This window comes from Astatotilapia calliptera, chromosome 9 (assembly GCF_964374335.1).
Source record: "Astatotilapia calliptera chromosome 9, fAstCal68.1, whole genome shotgun sequence".
Taxonomy (NCBI): Eukaryota; Metazoa; Chordata; class Actinopteri; order Cichliformes; family Cichlidae; genus Astatotilapia; species Astatotilapia calliptera.
This window is the reverse complement of record NC_137430.1, coordinates 35,240,710-35,265,706: the sequence shown is the minus strand read 5'-3', so window position 1 is coordinate 35,265,706 and position 24,997 is coordinate 35,240,710. Positions and strand designations below refer to the sequence as shown.

At 45.3% G+C, this 24,997-nt stretch overlaps 2 protein-coding genes across 2 annotated transcripts in view; one reads left to right on the top strand and one right to left on the bottom strand.

The window, feature by feature from the left end:
- LOC145431207 (uncharacterized) overlaps positions 1–24,997 on the top strand; it is a 382,620-nt gene that overhangs the window by 63,728 nt on the left and 293,895 nt on the right. The gene's annotated exons all lie outside the window — the stretch shown is intronic.
- galnt11 (UDP-N-acetyl-alpha-D-galactosamine:polypeptide N-acetylgalactosaminyltransferase 11 (GalNAc-T11)) lies at positions 4,281–17,639 on the bottom strand. The gene is made up of 12 exons (XM_026180515.2): positions 16,721–17,639; positions 13,566–13,819; positions 12,827–12,950; positions 12,373–12,539; positions 12,167–12,292; positions 8,470–8,719; positions 8,276–8,393; positions 7,971–8,123; positions 7,673–7,888; positions 7,481–7,585; positions 6,868–7,005; positions 4,281–6,778 (listed from the first exon to the last, which is right to left on the bottom strand). The coding sequence occupies exons 2-12, from the start codon at positions 13,786–13,788 to the stop codon at positions 6,644–6,646; spliced, it is 1,755 nt and encodes a 584-aa protein (XP_026036300.2). The 5' UTR covers positions 13,789–13,819; positions 16,721–17,639; the 3' UTR covers positions 4,281–6,643.

Genomic DNA, 24,997 nt, shown 5'->3' with positions numbered 1-24,997 from the left:
ACTGTGCTTAAGACTCTTTGCAGGTCCCTCCCCTAATGAAGAGTAGTGAGCAGCTGATTGGACCGTGGAACACGTGACCGTGTTCAAAAAGCCGCTCTGACAGCTCCCGCCGGAGAGAGAGAGAGAGGAGTAGTTTGACAGCCGACGCGGTCCTGACCCTGGTTTCCAGCCTATACTTTTGCTGTGTATGTGTGTGAGCGTGCTCTGTGAGAGCCGCTCCGGGTGTATTAACTTAGTGCTGAGGCACCCATAGACTGAAGCAGAAGGGGTGAGCCGCCTTTTTCTTTGGAACAGTTTTCTCCTGTTTTCCGGGTTAGGGAACGAGGGTTAGTATTGTTATTTGTTTGTTCTGTTTTTTTCTTAGGGTTTAGTTAGTTTTCTCTGGTGGGACTTAGTTGGTTTTGTTTATTATTTTGGCCTGGGTTCACCCTGGAGCTATGCTTCATTTTATTATTATTTATTACCTTCAATAAAATCACCTTTTTTACTCGCAACTGGTTTTGGATGTTTGGCTTGGGAATCAGGGCGGGGATTTGTCTCTCTCTCCTCCAACCCTTATGTGCGTCTCTACACGCCTAGACTAGGGGCGTAACATAAATGGGGGCTCGTCCCTTTTCGTTCGTGTGATTGGTTCGTTTCCCTTTTGCGTTTGCGGTGGGGGGAAACGTTGTGGAGGGTGTGGGAAGACGTTTCATTCGTCTATGCGGTAGGCGTGAGTTTTGCGGGTCTGGAGTGCGCGGATGCGGTTAGTGGTCTGCAGTTTTTCTTTTTTGCTTTGCTCGTGATGTCGTTTGACATGGATGATTTTGCGCAACAGCCCTCCATTGAAATGTTGGAGCGGTGCACAAAAGCAGATTTGTTAGTAGTGGCTAATTTATTCAATGTGAATGTTCCTAAGAAGGCGGAAATTAAACAATGTTTGATAGAGAAAGTGGTGGACAGGGGAGTGTTTGGGAGGCAGAAAACTTCGCCGAGTGGGTCTGGGAGTTTGGAGACGGCAGTGGGGGCGGAAGCTGCTGGGGCCGTCCCGAAACCTACCAAGGGGCGGATGACGTCGGGGGTGGAAGCTCCTGTCGCCGTTCAATCTCCTAAATTTGACCCGACTGGCCAGGTTGCGGCGGGTTTGGTGACGGATGATCTCAAGCTTGCCCTTCGCTTGAAGGAGGTGGAGCTGGAGGCTAAGGCTAAGGAAGTCGAACTCATGCATCTCTGCATACGAGCTATGGAGCTGGATCCTTCTCAAGCGAAAGACGCTGTTCCCGTCCGTGTAAGTACACTCCCCGACACTTCCATCGTAGACCAGTTTAACGCTAGCAAGCAGGTTGTTTTGGTACCTCCTTTTAGGGAGGGAGAGGTTGATTCCTATTTGTTGATGAGTTGATTCCACTGCTTTTGAGCGCATCGCAACCACTTTAAAATGGCCAAAGGATGTCTGGAGTCTGTTGTTGCAATGCAAATTAGTACCACTACACAATGTGTTTCTTCAATCGACGCTCGTTTCGGGCGCGATCAGTTGCCAGTGCCCGGAGTTGCAATGATTCTGGGGAATGACTTAGCGAACGGGAAAGTGTTTTCTATCCCGAGAGTGGTTGAGAATCCTGTGCCTGATACTTTGTTATCTGACCCTGCCGCTGAGCGCTCCCCCTCTGTTTTTCCTGCCTGCGCTGTAACTCGCGCGCACAAGTGCAAGTATGGTGATGTTGATTTGTCTGATTCTTTTCTCTGCGCTGGTGGTGAGCCGGAGTCTGGATCTAAAACCTGTGACCCGCTGACGGGCGACTCTGAGGCGATGCTGTCTATTAGCCCATCAGTGACATCTCAACTGCCTTTGGGAGTTAACAAAAAGGATTTTGTTTTGGCACAACACAGTGACCCGACTCTTGTGGGTTGTTTTTCAGCTGCCAACTCTAGTGACCAGTATCCTCGTGTTTATAGTGTTGAGGATGATGTGTTGATGCGTACCTGGTATCCGCCTACAGCTGGTGATCTGGGCTGGAATGTGTTTCAGCAGGTTCTGGTGCCTCAACAGTACCGACACAAAGTTCTTAGTCTTGCCCATGACAGCTTTTCTGGACATTTAGGTATTAGAAAAACATACCACCGCATTCTGCGTCATTTCTTTTGGCCAGGATTGAAGAATGACATTGCAAAGTATTGTCGTTCTCGTCACACCTGTCAGATTAGTGGTAAGCCTAACCAAGTCATTCCACCCGCTCCATTACACCCTATTCCAGTTTTAGGGGAACCTTTTGAACACATACTCATCGACTGCGTTGGTCCACTTCTTAAAACAAAATCGGGCCACCAGTACCTCTTGACTTTGATGTGCGTTGCTACACGTTTTCCCGAGGCAATTCCATTGCGCACCCTTAAGGTTAAACCAGTTGTTAAGGCGTTGGTGAACTTCTTTTCTACTTTCGGGTTACCAAAAGCGGTCCAAACCGACCAAGGCTCTAATGTCATGTTTAAGATTTTTGCTCAAGTTTTGCAATCACTTGGCATTAAACATCAGAAATCTAGTGCCTATCATCCGGAGTCGCAAGGTGCGCTCGAGCGGTTTCATCAGACATTGAAATCTATGATGCGGAAATTTTGCCTTGAGTCTGGAAAGGAGTGGGATGAGGGGTTATTTCAAAAATTCTTGAAAAAGTAACCATAATAGAATAGAATTAGAATAGAATTCAACTTTATTGTCATTGCACATGCACAGGTACAGGGCAACGAAATGCAGTAGCAATGCAATAACCTCTATGAACAATTTCAATCTGGTTTCCGCCCCAATCATAGCACAGAAACTGTTTTGTTAAGGATTACCAATGACCTTCTGATGGCAGCTGATTCTGGTCTCCTATCCATCTTCATCCTTCTTGATCTTAGTGCGGCGTTTGATACCATTTCTCACAATATTCTCCTGAACCGGTTAGCATCCATTGGCATTAGTCACACCCCCGTTGCCTGGTTCACCTCATATCTCTCAGACGGCACTCAGTTTATCCAATTTAAATCACACTCTTCAAGTCTCTATCCTGTTTTCCCCTCCACTCAGGTTAAAAGTTTGGGTGTCTTACTTGACAGTACTCTTTCATTCCAGTCTCACATTAATTACATAACACGGTCTGCATACTTCCACTTACGTAATATTAACCGACTCCATCACTTCCTTCCTCCCCATGCTGCTGCCATCCTTGTCCATAGTCTTATTACGTCCCGTATTGATTACTACAGTTCCCTCCTATTTGGTCTGCCTAAAAGGTTCCTTCATAAACTCCAACTTCTTCAAAACTCTGCAGCTCGGGTCATAACTTGCACTCCGTCATATTACAACAGTTCTTCAGCAGCTTCGCTGGTTGCCTATAAAAGCCAGGATAAACTTTAAAATCTTACTTCTCACGTATAAGTGTATCCATAAATCTGCTCCTTCCTATTTGTGTGACCTGCTCCATATCACCACTGTCTCCCGCCCTCTCAGATCCTCATCTGCTGTTCATCTTACTGTTCCTTCCGCTCATCTCATCACTATGGGACACAGAGCCTTCAGTCGCTCTGCACCTCGGCTCTGGAACTCTCTATGAAATATAGACTCTCTTCCCGCATTTAAGTCACAGCTCAAAACACATCTGTTCAAACTGGCTTATTCGCTTTAGTGCTGATTTTAATGTTGTCAAGTTCTGTTTTGCAATTTTAACTTATTTTATGCATTTTATGACTAATGCTCCTTTTATTAATTTTGTTCTTTGTAAAATGGTAAACGGCCTATATTTGTAAGGTGACCATGGGTTTCTGAAAGGTATCCTCAATTAAAACATGTTATTATTATCACACATGAAAGCCTTGGAGAGGAGGATGGCGCGGTTTCTGTTCTGAAACTTAAAAGTTATGATGCTCATATTTTTTTGTAAACCCCACCTTTGGATGTTTTCCTGCGAGCTGCTCGGATTCAAACGACGCCTGTAACATTTCACAGCGGCGGTCCCCTCGCCGTGTATCACTGTGGGGGACGAGGACCCTACAATCCTCCAGCTAAGTTTGACTTCTCCGTGAGTTTCCCTTTGATGACTCGCACTGTTAGAGCTGCACGACGGTTATTTTGGGCACAGACGCACAGAGGTTAGCCTTCATAGACTATGGGCACATTTACTGTAAACCGACACACGGGCCAGTGTTTAAGGTTAAAGGTCGGAGAGCTGCAGTCAGCTGAGACTGACGGAGTCAGCTGATGACGACACGCGTCCCACTGAAGACGTCCAGATGAGCACAAGACTTTTTCAGGATCATTTACAGTCATTTAAGATACCTTTATTAGTCCCACACATGGGAAATTTGTTGTTAAGGCTGCCGACCATTGCCAGCGCCATCTTACCCTTCTGACCTTACATACATTACACAAACATCACATGGGGAAGACAGGTCAGAGAGGTATAACAATGGAAAATGCACAACATGAGGAAAGACAAGGAGACAAAAATAACTCCCCTAGACTGACCTCCAACAGGGAGATCAGTTTGAGAACAGAAAAAAAAAAAACCTCAGCACATGAATCATCACATCTCACAACATAGAAGACATGAGCTTCGAAGGCGTTTGGAGGGGGTGAGTGTAGGTCTGTGTCAGTGTACATGCGTATGTGTGTGTGTTCAACCAAGAGAAAGTGTCCCTTCACCCGATTAGGCAAAAGTCAGTCTTCGGTCGATGTGGGTGGCCTTAAATGAGGAGGGAGAAAGTCATAACACAGTCTTGTTATCTAAGGGAGAATTGTTATTCCCGTCAGCTTTTGCCTTGAGCATCCAACTGGCGCCACATGAAATGAAGATGGTAGCTGTTTTGGTTAGTGCGAACAAACTGCTTCAAATTTTACAGTTGTCTAATGTCCGTCACTGGTCACAAGTCTGGAGCCGTGAGCCTCTCCACGATGTTATCCATTTTGCTCATAGGGCATGAGTGTTCACGACAGCCGTGAGCCTCTCCGAGATGTTGTCAGATGTTGTCAGTCGGTCTCAGTACTCACAGCAGCCCAAACTTCTCCAAGATGTCATTCGTGCTGCACCTGATGAGCCCATTCTGAGAAGCCACAGCTCGCTCCATCTTTCCAATCAACAAAGCAGGCAGCCTTGTGGGGATTTGAACAGCCGTTTCCGCTTTCTTTATCCTTCAATAAGCCGGGGCCAATCAGCAAGAACCCTGTTATCATGGTTCCAAAAAGGTGTCTTCAATGTCTTGTCACGGGCTCTCCCGAACCCAGGCTTCTCGTCGAGGGTGTCAATTGCATTCAGGGACCAGTTGATCAAATCCATAATTCTTTAGGTTTTTAGAGAACAAGTCTGGGAGACTCTCTTAGGGTTAGAGAATAAGCGAGACTATACAAAAGACATGAGAAGCCAAGCAGGAAAGATAAGTGAGAGGGAGAGGGAGAAGGAGAAAGTGCGACCGCCTCCGTCAAGAGCCAAAAGCAGTTTGGTTGTCAATGGTGACCTCGCAGCCCGAGCTCACCATTGACAACACTGCAGCTGCTACGATGGGTGTTTACGCCATCGGCCATGTTATGTGCATGCCTCCTCCCAGCTACTGCAGAACGAGCTGAGCCAGCGGGCCGTCTTCACTGAACTGTGTTTACATCATTCACACTAACCAATCACACCCTGCTGCTGTCTCACGTTTGGCCACTAGATGTCACTGAAACGCAGCTCTCAGCGTGTGACTCTAGAGGGCGCAGTTGAGCAGTGGCAGGTTTAATCAAACAAACAGTAACATTTCAGTAAATTTGTATAAATATTAATCTGCACATTCACGGATATTTCTCCTGTAGCTGTAGATTTCAAACAGTCAAAATTTAAAAATAAAGGTTCACATCCTCACTTTTTATTCTACAAACTCACATTTACAACATTCTGACCTTCACGGTTAACGAAGGATAACGAGCGAGGCGCCTCTGTGACAGCATAGCGGCACTTCGTGTTCTGGGGGAACAACCGGCTCGAGGAAATTGGCTGCGACGCCCACTGTGGATTACCCTGACGGTAAGTAAGCTCCGCCTTCCTTCCTATCATCGGTGGCATCAGAACTGATCTCACGTGCATGCTCGCACCAACTTCATTGAGGAAGCTCCTCATTAGAAATAACTGCAGATATGGTTCTGGTGCATGAGCAGCGGGTCAGCATCATCAGGGTTCCACGGGGAGACACGAGAGCAGTGGCGACGCTCCGAGTCCTTCAGTGAGTGAGTGTTCGGTTTTATTCCAGCTCTCTGCAGCTAACGGCCCTCTGAAGCAAAACTTTTGGACTTACAGCAACCTTTGACCTGAGGAGGACGGGAAGTGCTGTCGCTGCTTTAGAAGCACTTCCTGTGTGAACACGATAAAAACCCTACAGAAAAGCCTGCAGTGCTTCTCTGAGGACGGAGATGCCTCAGAGGTCACATGATGAAGCCAGACCAAGTAAACATCAGATCACTGATCAGATTAAATCAGTCGCCAGACTCCAGGACTTTCCAGGTCCTTAAAAGGACCTTGAAGAAGTTCCAGGCGTGCCTGGGCATGGCGAAGTTCTTCTGCGACTGAAACATCAAACTTAAAATGAAAAACACGAAACATTAAATGAGCAGGTGAGAATCGGAGATCATTCCATCCACGGCACCGCGGCGTCCTCCTCAGGCCTCCAGCTGCCACTGCTGTGTCTGCGAGCCATCGCATATCGCCATGGAGACGTAACCTTTCTGTCCTATTGGCTGGGAGACAGCTGCAAGACACTGACCGACAGAGACCTGGTAGATCCGGTTGGACTTCTACAGGAAACACAGAAGGACACGTGACACTGACTCCTCCTCCTGATGACAGTAAACCCCACCCACACTGTGAGGACTGTGTGTCTCACCCCCAGGCTCCACTGCTGCGACCCCCCCGAGCCGTGACACTTCATCAGCCTCGGGGGGTCAAAGGTCCTGACCTCTGACACGTCCAGACACAGCAGACCTGCCAGGATCAGCTGACCCTCCTCGTCGTACGCCCAGTCCTGCACACGTAAAGGGTTAAAGGTTAAAGGTCACGGTGAAGACAGACGCTTTTATTGTGATAAACAATTGTGTTTATTAAAAACGTGCGGTCAGCGAAGTCGCTGACTCGTTTATGAAGCCGTGACGTGCAGGTCGGGACAGTCCGCATCTTCAGGGGCGGAGCCCAGCAAAGACTCGAAGCCTGATTGGATAGAGGTGTGTGAGAAACAACCTTCAGCTGACCTCTGGGCTTTGAAACATCATTGGAGTCACAGAGGCTTTTCATTGGCTAATGACTCGTCAATCATAGGTCGTTAGCGAATGACTGCGAGCCTTTACTGTCACGTCTGCTGTGAAGATGTTACCATGGTTACATCTATATTTTACGTTTGTGTAAACGTGTACTTTAGCTCCGCCCGTGCCGCCACCAGGAATCACAAATCTCTGCGGTGATTCGGTAAACCGATGTTGCGTGTGGTCATGTGATCGGCTCACCTGCTCGGGGTCTTGGGGGTCACACGGTCGCAGAACGACGGCGCCACCCTTCTGACTGACCCGGCCCTGGGCTACCAGACAGCGTCCGATGGCGAGGTTCCGTAGCTGGAAGATGGCGGACACAGAGGACGGAAACATGAAGGTAGTTCATGTGACAGGGGGCAGACACGAACGTGTGGTGAGTTAAGGTACCCGTCCTCGCTGCAGGACTTTGGGCCGCTTCAGGCCCTTGTTGATGAACAGCGGCTGCTGCTTGTTGCCGTTGGCGGCGGTCTGCATCTCAGGGTAGACTGTGTCCAGGTACCAGCTGAATGAGTGGCACTGCAGCCGCTTCCTCAACGCCACGCGCTCGCCGATGTCGCCGTAACTCCGGTTGCGCAGCTCTGGACGCAAAGAGAGATACTGCTCCTGATTGGATGAGAGAGGCACAGGAAATGAGGCCACCGTGCCGGCATCCAGAGAGTGCGCACGTGTTTGTGTGTGTGTTTACCTTGTACCCGTCCATCCACACGTGTGCCAGCCGCAGGGAATTATGGGCCATGGTGTCATGGCCGCCCGGCGAGCCATAGGGCCGCCGTTTCCTGAAGATATGGCCAACCCTGGAGCACGGGATGATGAAGAGCTGACCACCGCACATCCAGATCTGAGCGAGACAGCGAGAAGGTGTAGCAGCAGCTGCTCTCCCCTCTTCCCACCACTTCCTCTCTATGCGCTAAGCTAACTGCTAACTGAGAGAAATGTGCGACTGCTCCTTTAATGACCCCTTCACTGACCGTCAGTAAAACAGAGTCTCACCCTGAAGGAGATTTCCAGGTTCTCTCCCCCCCAGATGTCCATGCCGGCGTCGTATTGGCCGAGCTCGTTAAAGTACTTCCTGTTCATAGCGAACAGCCCGCCTGCCATGGTGGGGGACCTGAGGGGGAGCAGAGCAAGGGGGGAGGAGTTAGAGGTCAGACCAAAACTGTACCTCGAGGCTGTTAAGACATCACCTGATGGGTCCGGAAGCTCCCTCAGGCCCGTGGAGCTCGGAGGGGGGCACGGGGTCCCATTTGAAGTGCAGCCCCCAGTTGAAGCCGCCCCTGACGATGGGGGAGGGCGAGTAGGCGAGCGTGTCGGCGGAGATGATGTCGATGACGGGGCAGACGACAGTGCGGCGGTCCTTCTGGATGGGCGCCAGCAGCGGCTGCAGCCATGCCTGGTTCACCTCGCAGTGGCTGTCCAGGAACACGAGCACCTCACCTGGACGCGCACACAGGTGAATCAGACTGCGATCTGACCTAACCTGATCAGAAGGCCCCGCCCCCTCAGAGGCTTGTGAAGGCTCCTAAAAACACTGAACACTGAATTCAAAGCTTAACAGGTGAGACCAAATACTTCTGTCCACATGGTTACAGAGCTGTGCAAAAGTCTTGAGCCGCCTGTCATTTCCTTATAGTTTTCCTGTATTTTTGAAGTGCTCTTGAGCAACAGATCTCTGGCTTTCTGGAGCTCTTTCTCATCTTTGGCTGCTTTTCCTTGTTCCGGAACATCCTTCAGGAAGCTCGGCGAACTATTCCTGAGGGTCCAGAGATGACACAGAGCTGCTCAGAAGGATGACGCTCCGCCCCCAAACACTGGTTTTACACGTGTATGTGCAGACGTTGATTCTGACTGATTTACACGCACGTTTACACGTTTCAATAAATCGCTGCACATTTTTCTCATTTAAAAATATGAGGGGAGGCTCGAGACTTGTGCACAGACCTGTGCGCATACAACACCAGACTCTGGCTTTCATACGGTTATTGGAGGAAGAGAGAGAGTAGGGCTGAACGATTATGGAAAATAATCTAATTGCGATTTTTTGCCCCAATATTGCGATTGCGATGCGATATGCGATTATTTTTTAAGGTCTTTGTCTTCTGTATTATTAAACAAAGACAAGCAATACATCATATAGTATGGCCAATACTATATTACATTAATTTTAAACTGTTCTTTCCTGGAAGACAGACCTCTGTTATGATGACATGAGGTGATGCATGAATTGATGACTGACATTTTTATTTAACTTCTTCAATCACAACAGTATATTTGAACATACACAATAGTTTATTTTAGCTTACAAACATCTGAGCATAAAGTGCTGACAAGGAACCCTGGTGTAAACATTAAAATGAAAGTCAGTACAATGTGCAGATTGCAGAAATATACATAAACAAAATCAGTGGCTTTACCACACTCAGTTTTTCGACATCTGTGAACTACTAGACAGTCATTCAATTAAAAAATAATATTAAATAAATAAAACTAATAAATAAAAAATACACACATCTTACTGATCTCTGCAGTCAGTAACATTACACATAAAGTGCAAACATAATAGCAATTGTATAAACACACACACAAACACGTGAAATTGGACGGTCTAGTTCTGATTAGCGTCACCGCTGTCTCGGTGGAGTTTAATAAACTCGGCCGTCTGCTTCTTGCTATCTAAAATATAACCAGACACTGGTGTAAATTCTCGACTGTCTCATACTTCTGTTTAATAAGTTTTCTGTTTGACGTTTAGTCAGCTGTGTGAAAACCAAGGAGGAACCCACCCGGGGGATTAATAGTTTTATTTTATCTAATCTAATAACTTTAATCTCAGCCAAACCGATTTACTCACGAACAAACAAAACACTGAAAAAAGCCCAACAATAACATTTTTAGGTTGTCTAAGTGACGTATATATCACGTTTAACCCGAGCAGCGAAACTCCGCGGTGATCTGAAAATGATGTGCCGGGAGTTGTGCCGCTCTCGGCCGCATCAGTAACCCTCGAGCTCCCGGCTAGCTGTCGAGCTGGTGGGTAGCAGACGCCTCTGAAAACGTCGAAGCACTTTTGCAAATATGGGATATCTTGATAAACCGAGCAGATATTTGATGTTTACACAACTACTTTCTCGCCTGAAAATATGTTAAAAGTTTATTTTGTGACCCAGAAAGATTAGTATGAGTAATTTTAAAACTTAGTAGCGGCCGCCATTGTTGGAAACTGGAGTTTGGCTGGGCCGCGCTATGAATTCTGGGATATGGTAGTAATTTGGACAGCCTTCGGCGCGTCGCTGTGACGTAATCGGTCTACAAATGTGGCCTCAGGAGGATGCAGCCCATGAATTTGGACATGTCCAGAGTATAATCGCAGCCTTTGCGGTAGAGCTGGGCGATATGAGATTTTTTCATATCACGATATGTTTTTTTCATTTCAGGCGATAACGATATCTATCACAATATCAGCCAAATAACTATATTTGTAAGATTTAAATGTGCCGTTGCTCACAAGTAAAATGTGAAATAATCAGCAGCTTGTTTTTATTTAAATATTTATTTCTCATAATAAGTTCAACAGGGTAGATGTACTTAAGGAACATGAGACTTTTTCAGATAAATAAAGGCAAATATTGCAAACTACACAAAAGGCAGCCGCTAAAGCGTTTAAGTTTCAAAATAGAACAAACGAAACAGACTAAACTGTCAATTCCACTTAGAAACAAAATATTAATTCTAAAAATAAATCTTAGTTTGTTTTACAGAAGAACAGACAAAACTGACTAACTTTTGTCAATATCAAATAAACTGAGAACTAAAAGGAAATTCTCAATCTCTCCTTGTTGTATAGCTGAGCTTTTCAAACAGTTTTAACAGTTACTTTAGTCTGACAAAAGCCGAATGACGAATCAGCGCTTCCAGTCAGAGACTGAGGCTACGTCCACGCGTACACGGGTATTTTTGAAAACTGAGATTTTCCGTTTTCGTTTTAAAAAATAATCTCGTCCACACATAAAGGCAGAAATGAAGGAAAACGCTGCTATGAACATGCCAAAGCAGCAGGTGGCGCTAGATTCCTAACCGTGCAGAAATGTTGGCCAATCAGAAGTCTAGAAGCCTCGGTGGGAAAAAGTAAACAAAGCTGGGGCATAGAAGCAGAACCGAGTCGTATGTGTGGAGGGACAGTAACTGTGTGTATATGTAAGCATTTAAACACTGCAGAGAGTAGAATTAACAGTATTGTAGAAATTCATTTCACCGAAACAATAACGTGGCGCACAGTGTGACGCATGCACCAGTTTATTGTATTTCCAGACTTGCTTTCGGCACATTTACAGTGCACGCTACTCTGTTTTTGTCAGACTTGAAATAGCTGAAATACCTTCACACTACGGAACTTCTATGGCTCTTCCGTTCGACAATCTCTCCGGCGTTGGAACCATCATCTGTTTTCTCTTCGGTCACGCTCGGTTGATTTTTCTAGTCGGCACACTCATTTCCTCCATTACCCGCTGGCTGCTTCCCAAACAAACACACGTGCGGCTTGGCACTTGTGCTGTACGTAACAAGTCACGCGACGTGACGCTGCGGCTGTGATTGGTTCGGCTCTGCGCTACTTAATTTGGATCGGCTGACCTTTTTTTTTTTTTTTTTTATTAAGAGGACAAGAGCGGCGAGGTCTATCGCGATAGCTTAATTTCTCTATCGAGTAAAAGTTATATCGCCCAGCTCTACTTTGCGGTTAGAAAATTGCACTTGATCATGTCGCGATATTATCGCAAATGCGATATATCGTTCAGCCCTAAGAGAGAGGCCTAAAGAGGTAAAGGAGGGTTCTTCGTCCTCCAGGAAACAAGAACAGAGCAAGGAAAGCAGGTGACGAGGAGGCACCTGTAGCGTGTGAGGCTCCAATCATGCGTCCTCTGATGAGTCCTTCCCTCCTCTGGTTCCTCACTAGATGGACTTTTCCCTGAAACTCCGCCCTGACGTAGCGGTCCAGCTCGTCCTTCAGCTCCTCTGCACACAAACAAAAATCCGCCATGAGCCACGGGCCAAGCCCCGCACCAATCGAATTGCAGCAACTGGTTCGCGATTACCCAGCTCGCTGTGGTCGTCCACCAGGATGATCTCGTGCAGCAGGTAGGGCGGCGTGCGGTCCAGCACGCTGTGCACGGTCCTGAGCAGGGCGGAGAGCGCCTCGTTGAAGAAACAGATTACGACGCTGGCAGAAGGTAGAGCCACAGGATAGGACTTCTCCCGACACCTGAGAGAGAGGCATCATGGGTAAACAACAGGGCTCGCCTACACATCGCACGACGCCACAGCGAGTTGCAGGTACACGTGACTACAGTCGGCTTCAGGTGATCCGGACAGTGACCTCAGAACAACCGCCGGGTCACCGCCGACACCTGCACGCTGCTACGGGGCGCTTCACGTTTTTATGGTCGTTACACCTGAACGAGCTCACTCTACAGAAAACACAAAGTTAACTCAGATTTACTGGAAGACAGAGACACAAAGGCCCCAGTGTGCCCAGTATCAGCTTCTTACTGGGTGTCTCTGGTGTCGGGCAACTGGCGGTGGAAGCCCAGCCTGTTGGAGATGAGGACGTTGAAGGCGTGACGGTGGTAGCCGCTGTCCCGAACCTCTTGATCCGCCTCGTTGAAGATCATCCCTGCAGACGGACACAGAGGCTGAAACATCACATCATCTCTCACTCACACACACACACACACACACACACACACACACACACACACACACACACACACACACACACACACACACACACACACACACACACACACCTTTAATTTAATTCCTTTAATTTTAAATATGTTTATATTGTCTATTCTGTGAAATAGTCAGATCGTCTATTCTCATTTAACTCACTTAATGTACAGAATTCACCTGCTTGCTGCTACTGCTGCACATTCACCTAATGTATGTGTGTAATATATATATATATATATAAAATGTTCTTCCTCTACCCCCCCATTTTTGCACAAGTTGAGGAGCGTGTCAGGTTACATTTCGCTGTGTGTTACACTTGTATAACTATGCATGTGACAAGTAAAGAACCTTGAACACACTGAGGTGTTAATCGTGACATCATCAGAGACTTGGCCCTGCCCCCATTTGCCAGTTATCATTCATTTAGTCTGACAGACCTCTGGTTTACAAAGACTCTGAAAACAGGTCATCACTGACACGCTCTCAGGCCCCACCCCCTACTCCACCCATCACTGCCGCTCTCCCAGCAGTACCTGAACGCACCACGGGCACTCACCCATCTCTGGTGAAAGCTCCACTCCATTACTTGGCAGCAGAGGCCGACGCCCCCCTCTACGATCGGCCACACCTCCAGTGATTGGCTGCCCGAGGTGCCTCATGGGAGTCCTGCCACGGTCAGGCTCCGCCCCCATGGAAAAATACAGGAAGAGCAGGAAGGACCAGGTGGCCGAGGTGACGAGGCAGCCATAACAGAAGTACCGCAGCGTGACAGTGGTCATGGCGGGCGAGCAAGCATGGCCTTACATTACACTGTAGTGAGACAAAGAGAGAGTTCATCAGTCACAGACTGTGTCCCAATCCAGCGACCGCACGCTTTGTAGTGTGCATGTGGAGAACGATTACGTCACAGCGATGCGACGAAGAGTGTCCCAATACAAAGTGTACTCCAAATGCGGTCGACAAATGCACCCTTCATTTGCCCAAATTAGAAGTGTGGCCCGGTGTACACTTCGGGGTACCATATATCCCACAATTCATAGCGCGGCGGTGGGTGTGGACATTTTGTTCGGGAAAAAACGGCGGATGGCTGAAGCAGAGCGGCCGGAGAGCAAACTTTTAAAAATAAGTACTGAATATTATGTCACTTATTTATGCGCAAATGTTTAATAATGAAGATCATTAAAACATGACTGTTGGCCACATGCCGGCAAAGTTATGTGACATTAGTGACGTTTGTACTAACTTGGTTTTAAAGCCTTTACTTTAAAATATACGCCGTTCAATAGTCGACCTTAATCTTACAGAGAATGTGATGATTTTGTGGATAATTAAAGTCAGTCATATATCCACAAACACAACAAGCTGAAAGTCAGTGATGCTGCTCGGTTTGCAGTCCTGAACATCACGGCACAAGCAGGATCCACTGCACTGTTAATGTTAGCTGTGTTATATTGCTGCCTCTGTTCGGTGGTGTCGAGCCAAACGCACTTTAACGTGTGTTTGAACGAGCTGACGGTTCACTCGTTAAGCTGAAAGAAAGATGCTTTAATCACAGCAGTCACATTGTAATGTAAGTCACATAATTTGTGTGGCATCTTATTGAATGCAGAACAGCTGATTGTTCTGTAAAAAGTTTGAAATGGTTATAAAAAAAAAGGTAAATGGCTGCAAATAACTTGTGCGTATGATTTTAAAATTGACAATTTATATTTGCATTTAAAGTTATGAAATATGATTCATTAAACATGTTTGTGGTTGTCACATATACACATATGACTGTGTGGCCACTACCAGCTCCACCACCATCATCAAGTTTGCTGATGACACCGTCGTGGTGGGCCTGATCTCTGATAACAACGAGACGGCCTACCTGAAGGAGATTAGGAATCTGGAGAACTGGTGCCAGAGGAACAACCTCCTTCTAAACGTCAGTAAGACAAAGGAGCTGATAGTGGACTTCAGCACTAAGCAGGAGAGGAACTACCAGACCCCCGTCATCAACGAGTGCCCAGTGGAGAGAGTGGACAGCTTCAAATACCTCGGAGTTCACATCACGCAGGACCTGTCATGGTCCTGTCACATCAACACCGTGGTGAAAAAGGCCCGACAGCGTCTCTACCACCTCAGACGCTTGAGAGACTTCCAACTGCCCTCCAAGGTGCTCAGGAACTTTTACTCGTGCACCATAGAGAGCATCCTGGCGGGAAACATCTTAACCTGGTTCGGGAACAGCACCATGCAGGACAGACGAGCTCTACAGAGGGTTGTGCGGTCAGCTGAGCGCACCATCCGCTCCGAGCTCCCTGACCTGCACTCAATCTACAGCAGGCGGTGCTGGACCAAGGCCAGGAAGATGGTGAAGGACCTCAGCCATCCCAACAACAGACTGTTCTCTCTGTTGAGGTCAGGAAAGCGATTCCGCTCTCTGAAGACCAACACAGAGAGACTGAGGAGGAGCTTCTTCCCGCAGGCGATACGGTCTCTCAATCACACCACCACACAGTACTGACCCACACATATGGTTCTTACACACACACTGGACTTTCTGGACTTTGGTTTTGCACAACACTGGTCACTATATTCTTCATTTCCAGTTAATACTTGTACAGCTGCTGTTATTGTGTATATATTTATTTAGATTTCTTCATACATTCTTATATAGTTCTATATTGTGTATTGTGTATTTTGTTGTACAGTTATTTTATTTTCAACTTTAATTTATATATTTATCTTTATCTTATTCTTCCCAGTTAAATTTACCCTTCATTCTAATTTGTGTTGTACAGTTATTTCATTTTTAACCTTAATTTATATTTTATTCCTTCCTAGTTAAATTTACCCTTTTTAATTTTTCATATTTATTTCCTATCTTATTCATAGCCTTTTCCTTTTTTGTTTTCTTTAGGTCACGAGCAGTTGTCCAAGCATTTCACTACATATCGTACTGTGTATGACTGTGTACGTGACAAATAAAATTTGAATTTGAATTTGTTACAGAAAAAATATCACTTTTTCTACTCTGATTTTATGTTTTCTGTCTGATTTTAGATCAATTGTGTTAATACAGTATGTCAGAATGAAAACATGACTGTAAATTCAGACACGTGAGGCAGTGCTGAAAAGGATGATACCAAACGAGGCAAAGTAAATCGTTTTTAAAGGTGAAATGTAGAGGAAACATCAAAAGTAGTTAAAATGTCCAATTATACCCTGGATCCCAGAGGTTACAAAAAATAATAAAATAAAAATTTAAGTAACGCAATAGTTACTTTTCAAGTAATTACTTTTAGAATCTTGTAACTCAGTTACTACCTCAGTTACCTTTTTGAAGTAGTAACTAGTAACTATAATTAATTACTTTTTCAAAGTAACTTGGACAACAATGGGGGTCAGAGGTCACAGCCTGAACCTCCAATCAGCTCTCAGGTCGACTGATCACAAGGTTAATCAATTTTCAATGAGTAACCTGGAACTGCTGCTGGCGTCAGCACACCTGAGGACAGGTGTCCTGTGTCGGCAGCTCAATCATTCACCTGAACTCGTGACTGACACAGACAGAAGAGCAGCTCCGACCAGAGTACATTCAGAAATCCTCTGATTTAAGGGGCTCAAACACACACTCCTCCACACTGAAAGTTCGGCTTCAGCTCACCTGTTAGAGACTATGCGCACACACGCGCGCACAGTGAGAAGCAACTGGCCCGAGCTCACCTTTAGTCATCCTACTGCTTCACAGAGGCTCCATCTGTCCGTGCGGCTCTCTGGGCTTCAGCAGCAGGAGGTGCAGCGGCTCCCAACGCGAGCCACAGCAGCACAGTGTCCGATAATGGAAGCCGCTCTCTTGGCCCCGCTAGCCGAGCACGGAGGCTGAGAGTAGCGTTAGCAGCTCGCTGTGACCCTGAAGTTCTCTCCGTGGATTTTACACGGCGTCCCACGCAGTATACTCACCGGCACACTGAGCTGCTTGCTCGGCGGCACTCTGGCCGACGGTCAGCCTGCTGGTCAGTTAGCCGCTGAGGCTAAAGTGAGCCGCAGAGAAAACAGAGACACGTGACTTCCGCTCTGCTCCTTCACCATAAGACACACCGCTGCCAAAGAAAAGGCTGTGAACGCTTTCAAAGTAAAACAGGCTGTATCCCAATTCAGGGTCTGCAGCCTTAACGGTCCACAAGGGCCGCGTACTCAAAGCCCGCTAAGGCATGCGAAATGGGATGGTCTAGCCTCCATCGCGTTCACAATCTTTTGTCCATTTGTTTGTTTTTATATGAGCTTTGTGTGATTTGATAAGCTTCTGAGGCTGAGACCACAGGACTGTAAAAACATGATTGTTGGGCTTCATTTCTGTACTGAACAGTGTTGGTCAAGTTACTTGAAAAAAGTAATCAGTAACTAATTACTGATTACTTCCCCCCAAAAGTAATCCCGTTACTTTACTGATTACTTATTTTCAAAAGTAATTAATTACTTAGTTACTTTTTAAAAACACGATTTACAACCTGAATAGGTGATAAAGCGATAGATCTCTCAGCCTGGGGCTGGGATGGTCAATTTGGTAAAGTAAATCCGTTGGGCATCTTTGTTTGCCTTTAGACAACAATTCTGATGGCAAAAGAGCCAAACGGGACAGGCAAAAAAGCCCAATTCTACTTTTTCTGCATAATCCATCATACAAAATGTAATCAAATGGAAAAGTCTCTTTTTAAAACTTGTTTTATTAGTTTTAATCTTTAAACTTTATGCATCAAGCAAAAATGTAATTATATGCAACATTCACTGACTGGAAGAAATTTGTTTAACATTTAAACCTATTTTCTGCACATTCCAGCACATAATTTTTTTTTTTTTTTGTGTTTACACTCAGTCTTTCAAATAGATGCAAGTAAAACACAGCAGAAAATAAATAAAATCAAAGACTCAGCGGTCCTGTTGCTCTGTTTTCACCTGTAAAGTAGGAGTAGGGTAGGCGGAGGTTTACCCTGGTGCAGGTGTGCTGCAGCGGTCAGTGGAAGGATACGGCAGTTTCTCTGTGAATTTCCCATTACGTGGTAGCACACAGAGCTTGCTTGGAAGGTTAGGGGGGTTTTTTCCGCTGTAAAAAGAAGTTTTCTTCCCACGCACAACGCTAATGGACGCTAATGTTTTTGTCACTTTTTATGGAATCAAACGTAAAGTAAGGTCAGTACTTCCACGCTTTAAACGCTGCACGCTCATACTCTCTCCGTACTGGATATATGATCCACTGTTGAGCTGCACACAGCTGTTATCACGAACGTAGCACTTGCTTACATGAGACATTCTCGCAAAAAAATCACGGTTTTAGTAACGCAGTAACGCAGCGTTCCTACGGGAAAGTAAAGGTAATCTAATTACCGTTTTTGCAATAGTAATCCCTTACTTTACTCGTTACTTGAAAAAAGTAATCGGATTACAGTAACGCGTTTGCCCATCTCTGGTACTGAACAGTCATTTTAGGATTAGCTAGTAAATAACAATTAGCTAATGTTGTTCATGAGACTAAAGTCATCTCACTTTGGTAATGTAAATATAATATGGCCAATATTATAGTTAGTATTTATCATTATTAGTTATTACAGCAGTGAACATGAATCTCTGTCAAACACTGAGCTTCAGTAAAGATTCAAGTTGCAGTTATTTATGTTTCCTATCACCTTAAATCTTCACTCAAAGACAAGTATCTTTGACAGTGTATATACAGATGTGTTATATATAAGAGACAAATATGGTTCGTTTAACTCATTCACTGCCAGCCATTGGCAGTGAATGAGTTAAACCCATTGACTCATTCACTGCCATTGACGGCTATAGACGTCAATGGCAGTGAATGAGTTAATATGTTGGCATTACTAAAATTGGCTCAATGCTTACAAATATGTGTAAAAAGCAAATGTACGAGCTGTGATAACTGTGTCTGATAGAATGAAGAGTAGACTGATATATGAAATATTCCTTTATTGGGTGAGAAAATCAGACCATGTCATAACTGCTGTAAGTCACACAGAATAGATATCAGAGCCTTAAACAGGCTGACGTCTGCTAAATGGGTCAAACTGGGCAGAAAGTCTACAAACACATAACATCCTTATAGAATATGATGTAACACTATAGATCAACTTAGCTCAGAATATATAAAGCATATAAACAGTTACAGCAATATGATGCAACAAACACAGCAGCTACTGATCCAAAATACTCAAAGCTTCATAGAACTGAAACCAACATTTATTTTAGCTCCATCCTGCTGCTGATACAAACTTTAGGCTTCTGAACATTAAACTTGTTGCTGCCTTTCATAGTGTGTAACTTGAAGGCCCTGAGTACTCTGAGTACTTTCTCCCACACTGAAAACACTGGGATGATCACATTATTTGAACATTACCTAATAAGACTGATTCAGCACAGACAGTTATGTTAAACTTTCCTAGCAGTCCTTCACAAACAGGGAACAGTCTGTCTATTCTCTCCATCTGTCAGCTGCTGCTGGCTCTTCCTCCTCCTCTTCCTCACACACTGCTGAGTTTGTCCTGGTGGATCATCAGGACATCAAGACTGGCCCCGTAGCCAGTCTTGTTAATGATCTCACTGAGGGGGTTCAGGCCTATGCAGAACAGCAGTGGGGACAGAGCATCTCCTTGGTAGATCCCGCACTTGATGGTGACTTGTGCTATGGGCTTGGAGTTGGCCTCTAGTGTTGTACGCCACATCCCCATTGAGTTCCTGATGAAATGTCTGTGAAGGTTCTCAGTCATCCAGTTCTGCGGCTGCGAGGTGGTTGGTGCCTGTCGTGGTGGTAATCCCCGAACCAAATGGTGGACACCAGAGGTGAAGGGAGCCACCAGGCTGAAGAAGGAGTCTTATCGGGCTTGGTTAGCCTGTGGGACTTCGGAGGCAGCTGACAGGTACCGACAGGTCAAGCGGAATGCGCCTCGGGCAGTGGCTGAAGCAAAAACTCGGGTGTTGGAGGAGTTTGGAGAGGCCATGGAAAAAGACTTTTGGACTGCCTCGAAGAGATTCTGGCAAAGCAGCCAAAAACTGTTGGACCTCCGACTAGTTGCCAGTGATCTTACCAATGCAACTTATAATGGACATAAGGCGTTACCTCCATTCCTGTCTGGGATACCAGCTAACCTTTGTCGGACCCGGGCCCCAGCCTCACGGCGAAAGCGTTTCAGATGCCGGGGCAAACATAGCGGTCTACTCGTGAAACTTAAGGCATACGTGGTGCGCTCTTCCCCGGCTCCTTGGAACGAACGTGGATCTGTACCTTGTCATGCCTTTTATCCGTGCTCTCCGGAGCCCAGCTGTGAAAGATTTTCCCTCATCTTCGTCGGCGCGGTGCGAACCTACAGAACTTGTGGCCGCTGCGTCGGGTCTCGCTGTCAGCCACGAACACGCTGACCTCCACCAGGTTTGGATTGGTGAACACTAGATCGCTGAGTAATAAAACTTTTATTTTAAGGGATTTATTTATAACCTAAGGACTGGATTTCCTCTGTATAACTGAGACATGGTTGAGGGCCGGTGAGTCCAGCGTTTTCACAGATCTCTTACCTGATGACTGCTGCTTTTTAAACTCTCCTCGAATATCAGGCAGAGGAGGACTAGTGGTTGTTTTTAAGAAGCAGTATAAATGTAAACCACTGCCATTATCAACCTCACCTAGTAGCTTTGAACTGAGCATGTTTGAGCTAGGTCGCTCTCACACAGTGCTCTGTGCTGTGGTTTACAGACTCCGCAAATACAATAAGGAGGTCTTAAATGACTTTTCTGATCTGTTGGCTGAAATTATGCCAAAATATGATCATGGCATATGGCAAAGGACTTTTTAAATCTTATTGACTCTTTTGATCTTGTGCAACCTGTGTCTGTGCCTACACAAAAATATGGGCACACGTTGGACCTTGTTTTAACTCACAATTTACCTGTCTCTAACTTTAGAGGTTTGTGATGTTGTAGGGTCAGACCATAGGCCTGTCTTGTTTGAGGTTTTCCTTCCTTGTACCAAAGTTAATCTTCCTCCTGTTGCTGCTAGGAGCTGTCGTATTTTTAACCCTTCCTCTGCTGGACAGTTCTCTATTGTTTTTAATCAGAACGGCGGCCTTCCTGATTTCATATGCAATGATACAGAAGAGCTGAGTACGTGGTTTTACTCTGTCTGCCAAACTGCTTTAGATTCAGTGGCCCCCTTTAAGCTTAGGCAAGTAAAAGCCAAATCTGAACCCTGGCTGAATGAAGACACCCGGGCTGCCAGAAGAAAGTGTAGGAGAGCTGAACGTAAATGGAAGAAGGATCAACTTCAGGTGTCATACCAAATGTTACAAGATTACTGGAATTCTTACCAGAAAATTGTAAAAGATGCTAAGAGGAAACATTTTGCTGCTATTATTCAGGCAAATTGTCGTAAGCCTCATGTCTTATTTAAGACTATTGACATGGTCCTTCATGCTCCACAGACTGTTGGTGTCGAGTCCTCTCAGGAAATTTGTGAAAACTTCCTGCACTTTTTTATTGATAAAGTGCTATCTGTCAAAGCGCAGACTTCCCAGTCCGTTCTCGACCCTTCTACCCCTGTCCCTAGTTCTGCTGTCTTTGACAGGTTCGAGCCAGTTTCCTTGCTCTGCCTGCAGGAGTTGGTTGCTCACATGAAGCCCTCAGCTTCCCCTCATGATGCTCTCCCTCCTCGATTTTTCAAAGAGGTTTTTCTCACTATAGCATCAGCTGTACAATCCATTGTAAATAGTAGTCTGTCCTCTGGTGTTGTACCTGTCAATCTCAAACATGCGGTGATTCAGCCTCTACTCAAGAAACCTGCTCTTGATCCTGATATTATTGCGAATTACAGACCTATTTCCAAACTGCCTTTTATCTCAAAGATTCTTGAAAAGGTAGTTTACAAGCAATTAATGTCCTTCCTAGAAGAACACGGTATTTTAGAAGTTTTCCAATCTGGTTTTAAAGCTTTACATAGTACCGAATCTGCCCTTTTAAGAGTTTTTAATGATGTGTTTTTGGCAAATGACTCAGGTGACTGTGTTATTATCGTGCTGTTAGATTTAACTGCTGCTTTTGATACAGTGGATCATAATATTTTAATTTCCCGTTTAGAGCAGTTGGTGGGTATGCGGAGTACCGCACTGCAGTGACTCAGATCCTATTTGGCAGAGCGAACTTTCTCTGTGAAACTCGGGGAGTTTGTATCCTCTGCTGCTTCTCTTCAATGTGGGGTCCCACAGGGTTCAGTTTTAGGCCCGCTTCTTTTCTCTCTAGATCTCCGACCCCTTGGGTCTATTTTCAGGAAACATGGGATTTCTTTCCACTGCTACGTCGATGACTCCCAGATTTATTTCCCACTTAAAAAGATAAATGGCTTCTCAGTAGACCCGCTGCTCAGATGCCTTGATGAAATAAAGGCCTGGATGGCTTTGAACTTTTTACATTTTAATGAACAGAAAACAGAAGTGATGGTTTTTGGTGGCGCTTCTGAGGCCACTATTATAGATCTTGGTTCACTGGCACAGTATGTTAAACCAGTCATCACTAATCTGGGAGTTAAAATAGAGGCAAATCTTAAACTTGAAAGCCAGGTCAGAGCTGTTGTAAGATCTAGCTTTTTTCATTTGAGGGAATTAGCCAAAATAAAACCCATCTTATCGAAACAGCATTTTGAGACAGTAATCCATGCCTTTGTTACTTCTAGGCTGGATTATTGTAACGCACTTTATTTTGGGGTTAGTGATGCGTCCATTAGTAACAACAATCAGCGAAGACTAGTAAGAACAACTAGTAAGTACTAGTAACAAGTGAAAACCAGCGATGACTAGTAACAACAAGTAACAACAACCAGCGACAACTAGTAAGAACTACTAGTAAAAACCAGCAACGACTAGTAACAACTGTTACGGATTCAAATATTGGGGATGGATACAAGAGGAAAAACCACAATAACAACACTGGTCCGGCCGGGTTGAGTCAAACGATGATTTTAATGATCACACGCGTGGGAGATGGACACCGTACGCAGACAGCATCAGATCTCAATATGGTGGAGCATTGATCAAACTCTTATAGCCTCTAGTGGCCCCTACCTTATCATAAAAGCTACGACCTTGGCTCCCTGTTTATCTGCTCCTGCTGAGATGGGGCAGAAAACTCCAGCATGTTCTGTTCTCTTCTAATCAGACAAATAAGGCGATGACTTTCTGCGAACAGTATTTCTTATAACTCAGCAGTATAATGCATCATAAAACAATACCATTCATTCACAATAAATCAGCAGTCTAATGTAATGCAAATCAGTTTAACAAATGCAATAGTTATCACCTTCTAATTCAGGAGAATGATGCAAACTAAAACTACATAATAATTCACAATCTTTAATTAGGGGTCTAACATGGCATAAAATAATATTATAATCCCACACAACAACCAGTGATGACTAGTGACAACTAGTAGCCAATGTTCCCTCTAATTTTTCATGTGTGAGCGAATATGCAAACTCCCTGAGCGGTCCCTTGGACCACTGTGAGCAACAAGCAGACGTGTGCACTGTGGTCACACCAGAATCGAATCCATTACAAATTACAGCATTTACATTTATGTTAGACTACTTTTAATTAACTGCTTTAGCCCACTTACAATGAAAATTAAAAAAAAAAAAACTTTCTTTTTTTTGTATAAAGCTCTGACTTGTATTATGAGTCTGTGGTCTGGGAGAGAGTCCTGTAACTCTCTGTCTGCAAAATACAGATATACAGGGAGTGCAGAATTATTAGGCAAATGAGTATTTTGTCCACATCATCCTCTTCATGCATGTTGTCTTACTCCAAGTTGTATAGGCTCGAAAGCCTACTACCAATTAAGCATATTAGGTGATGTGCAACTCTGTAATGAGAAAGGGTGTGGTCTAATGACATCAACACCCTATATCAGGTGTGCATAATTATTAGGCAACGTCCTCTCGTTTGGCAAAATGGGTCAAAAGAAGGACTTGACAGGCTCAGAAAAGTCAAAAATAGTGAGATATCTTGCAGAGGGATGCAGCAGTCTCAAAATTGCAAAGCTTCTGAAGCGTGATCATCGAACAATCAAGCGTTTCATTCAAAATAGTCAACAGGGTCGCAAGAAGCGTGTGGAAAAACCAAGGCGCCAAATAACTGCCCATGAACTGAGAAAAGTCAAGCGTGCAGCTGCCAAGATGCCACTTGCCACCAGTTTGGCCATATTTCAGAGCTGCAACATCACTGGAGTGCCCAAAAGCACAAGGTGTGCAATACTCAGAGACATGGCCAAGGTAAGAAAGGCTGAAAGACGACCACCACTGAACAAGACACACAAGCTGAAACGTCAAGACTGGGCCAAGAAATATCTCAAGACTGGTTTTTCTAAGGTTTTATGGACTGATGAAATGAGAGTGAGTCTTGATGGGCCAGATGGATGGGCCCGTGGCTGGATTGGTAAAGGGCAGAGAGCTCCAGTCCGACTCAGACGCCAGCAAGGTGGAGGTGGAGTACTGGTTTGGGCTGGTATCATCAAAGATGAGCTTGTGGGGCCTTTTCGGGTTGAGGATGGAGTCAAGCTCAACTCCCAGTCCTACTGCCAGTTTCTGGAAGACACCTTCTTCAAGCAGTGGTACAGGAAGAAGTCTGCATCCTTCAAGAAAAACATGATTTTCATGCAGGACAATGCTCCATCACACGCGTCCAAGTACTCCACAGCGTGGCTGCAAGAAAGGGTATAAAAGAAGAAAAACTAATGACATGGCCTCCTTGTTCACCTGATCTGAACCCCATTGAGAACCTGTGGTCCATCATCAAATGTGAGATTTACAAGGAGGGAAAACAGTACACCTCTCTGAACAGTGTCTGGGAGGCTGTGGTTGCTGCTGCACGCAATGTTGATGGTGAACAGATCAAAACACTGACAGAATCCATGGATGGCAGGCTTTTGAGTGTCCTTGCAAAGAAAGGTGGC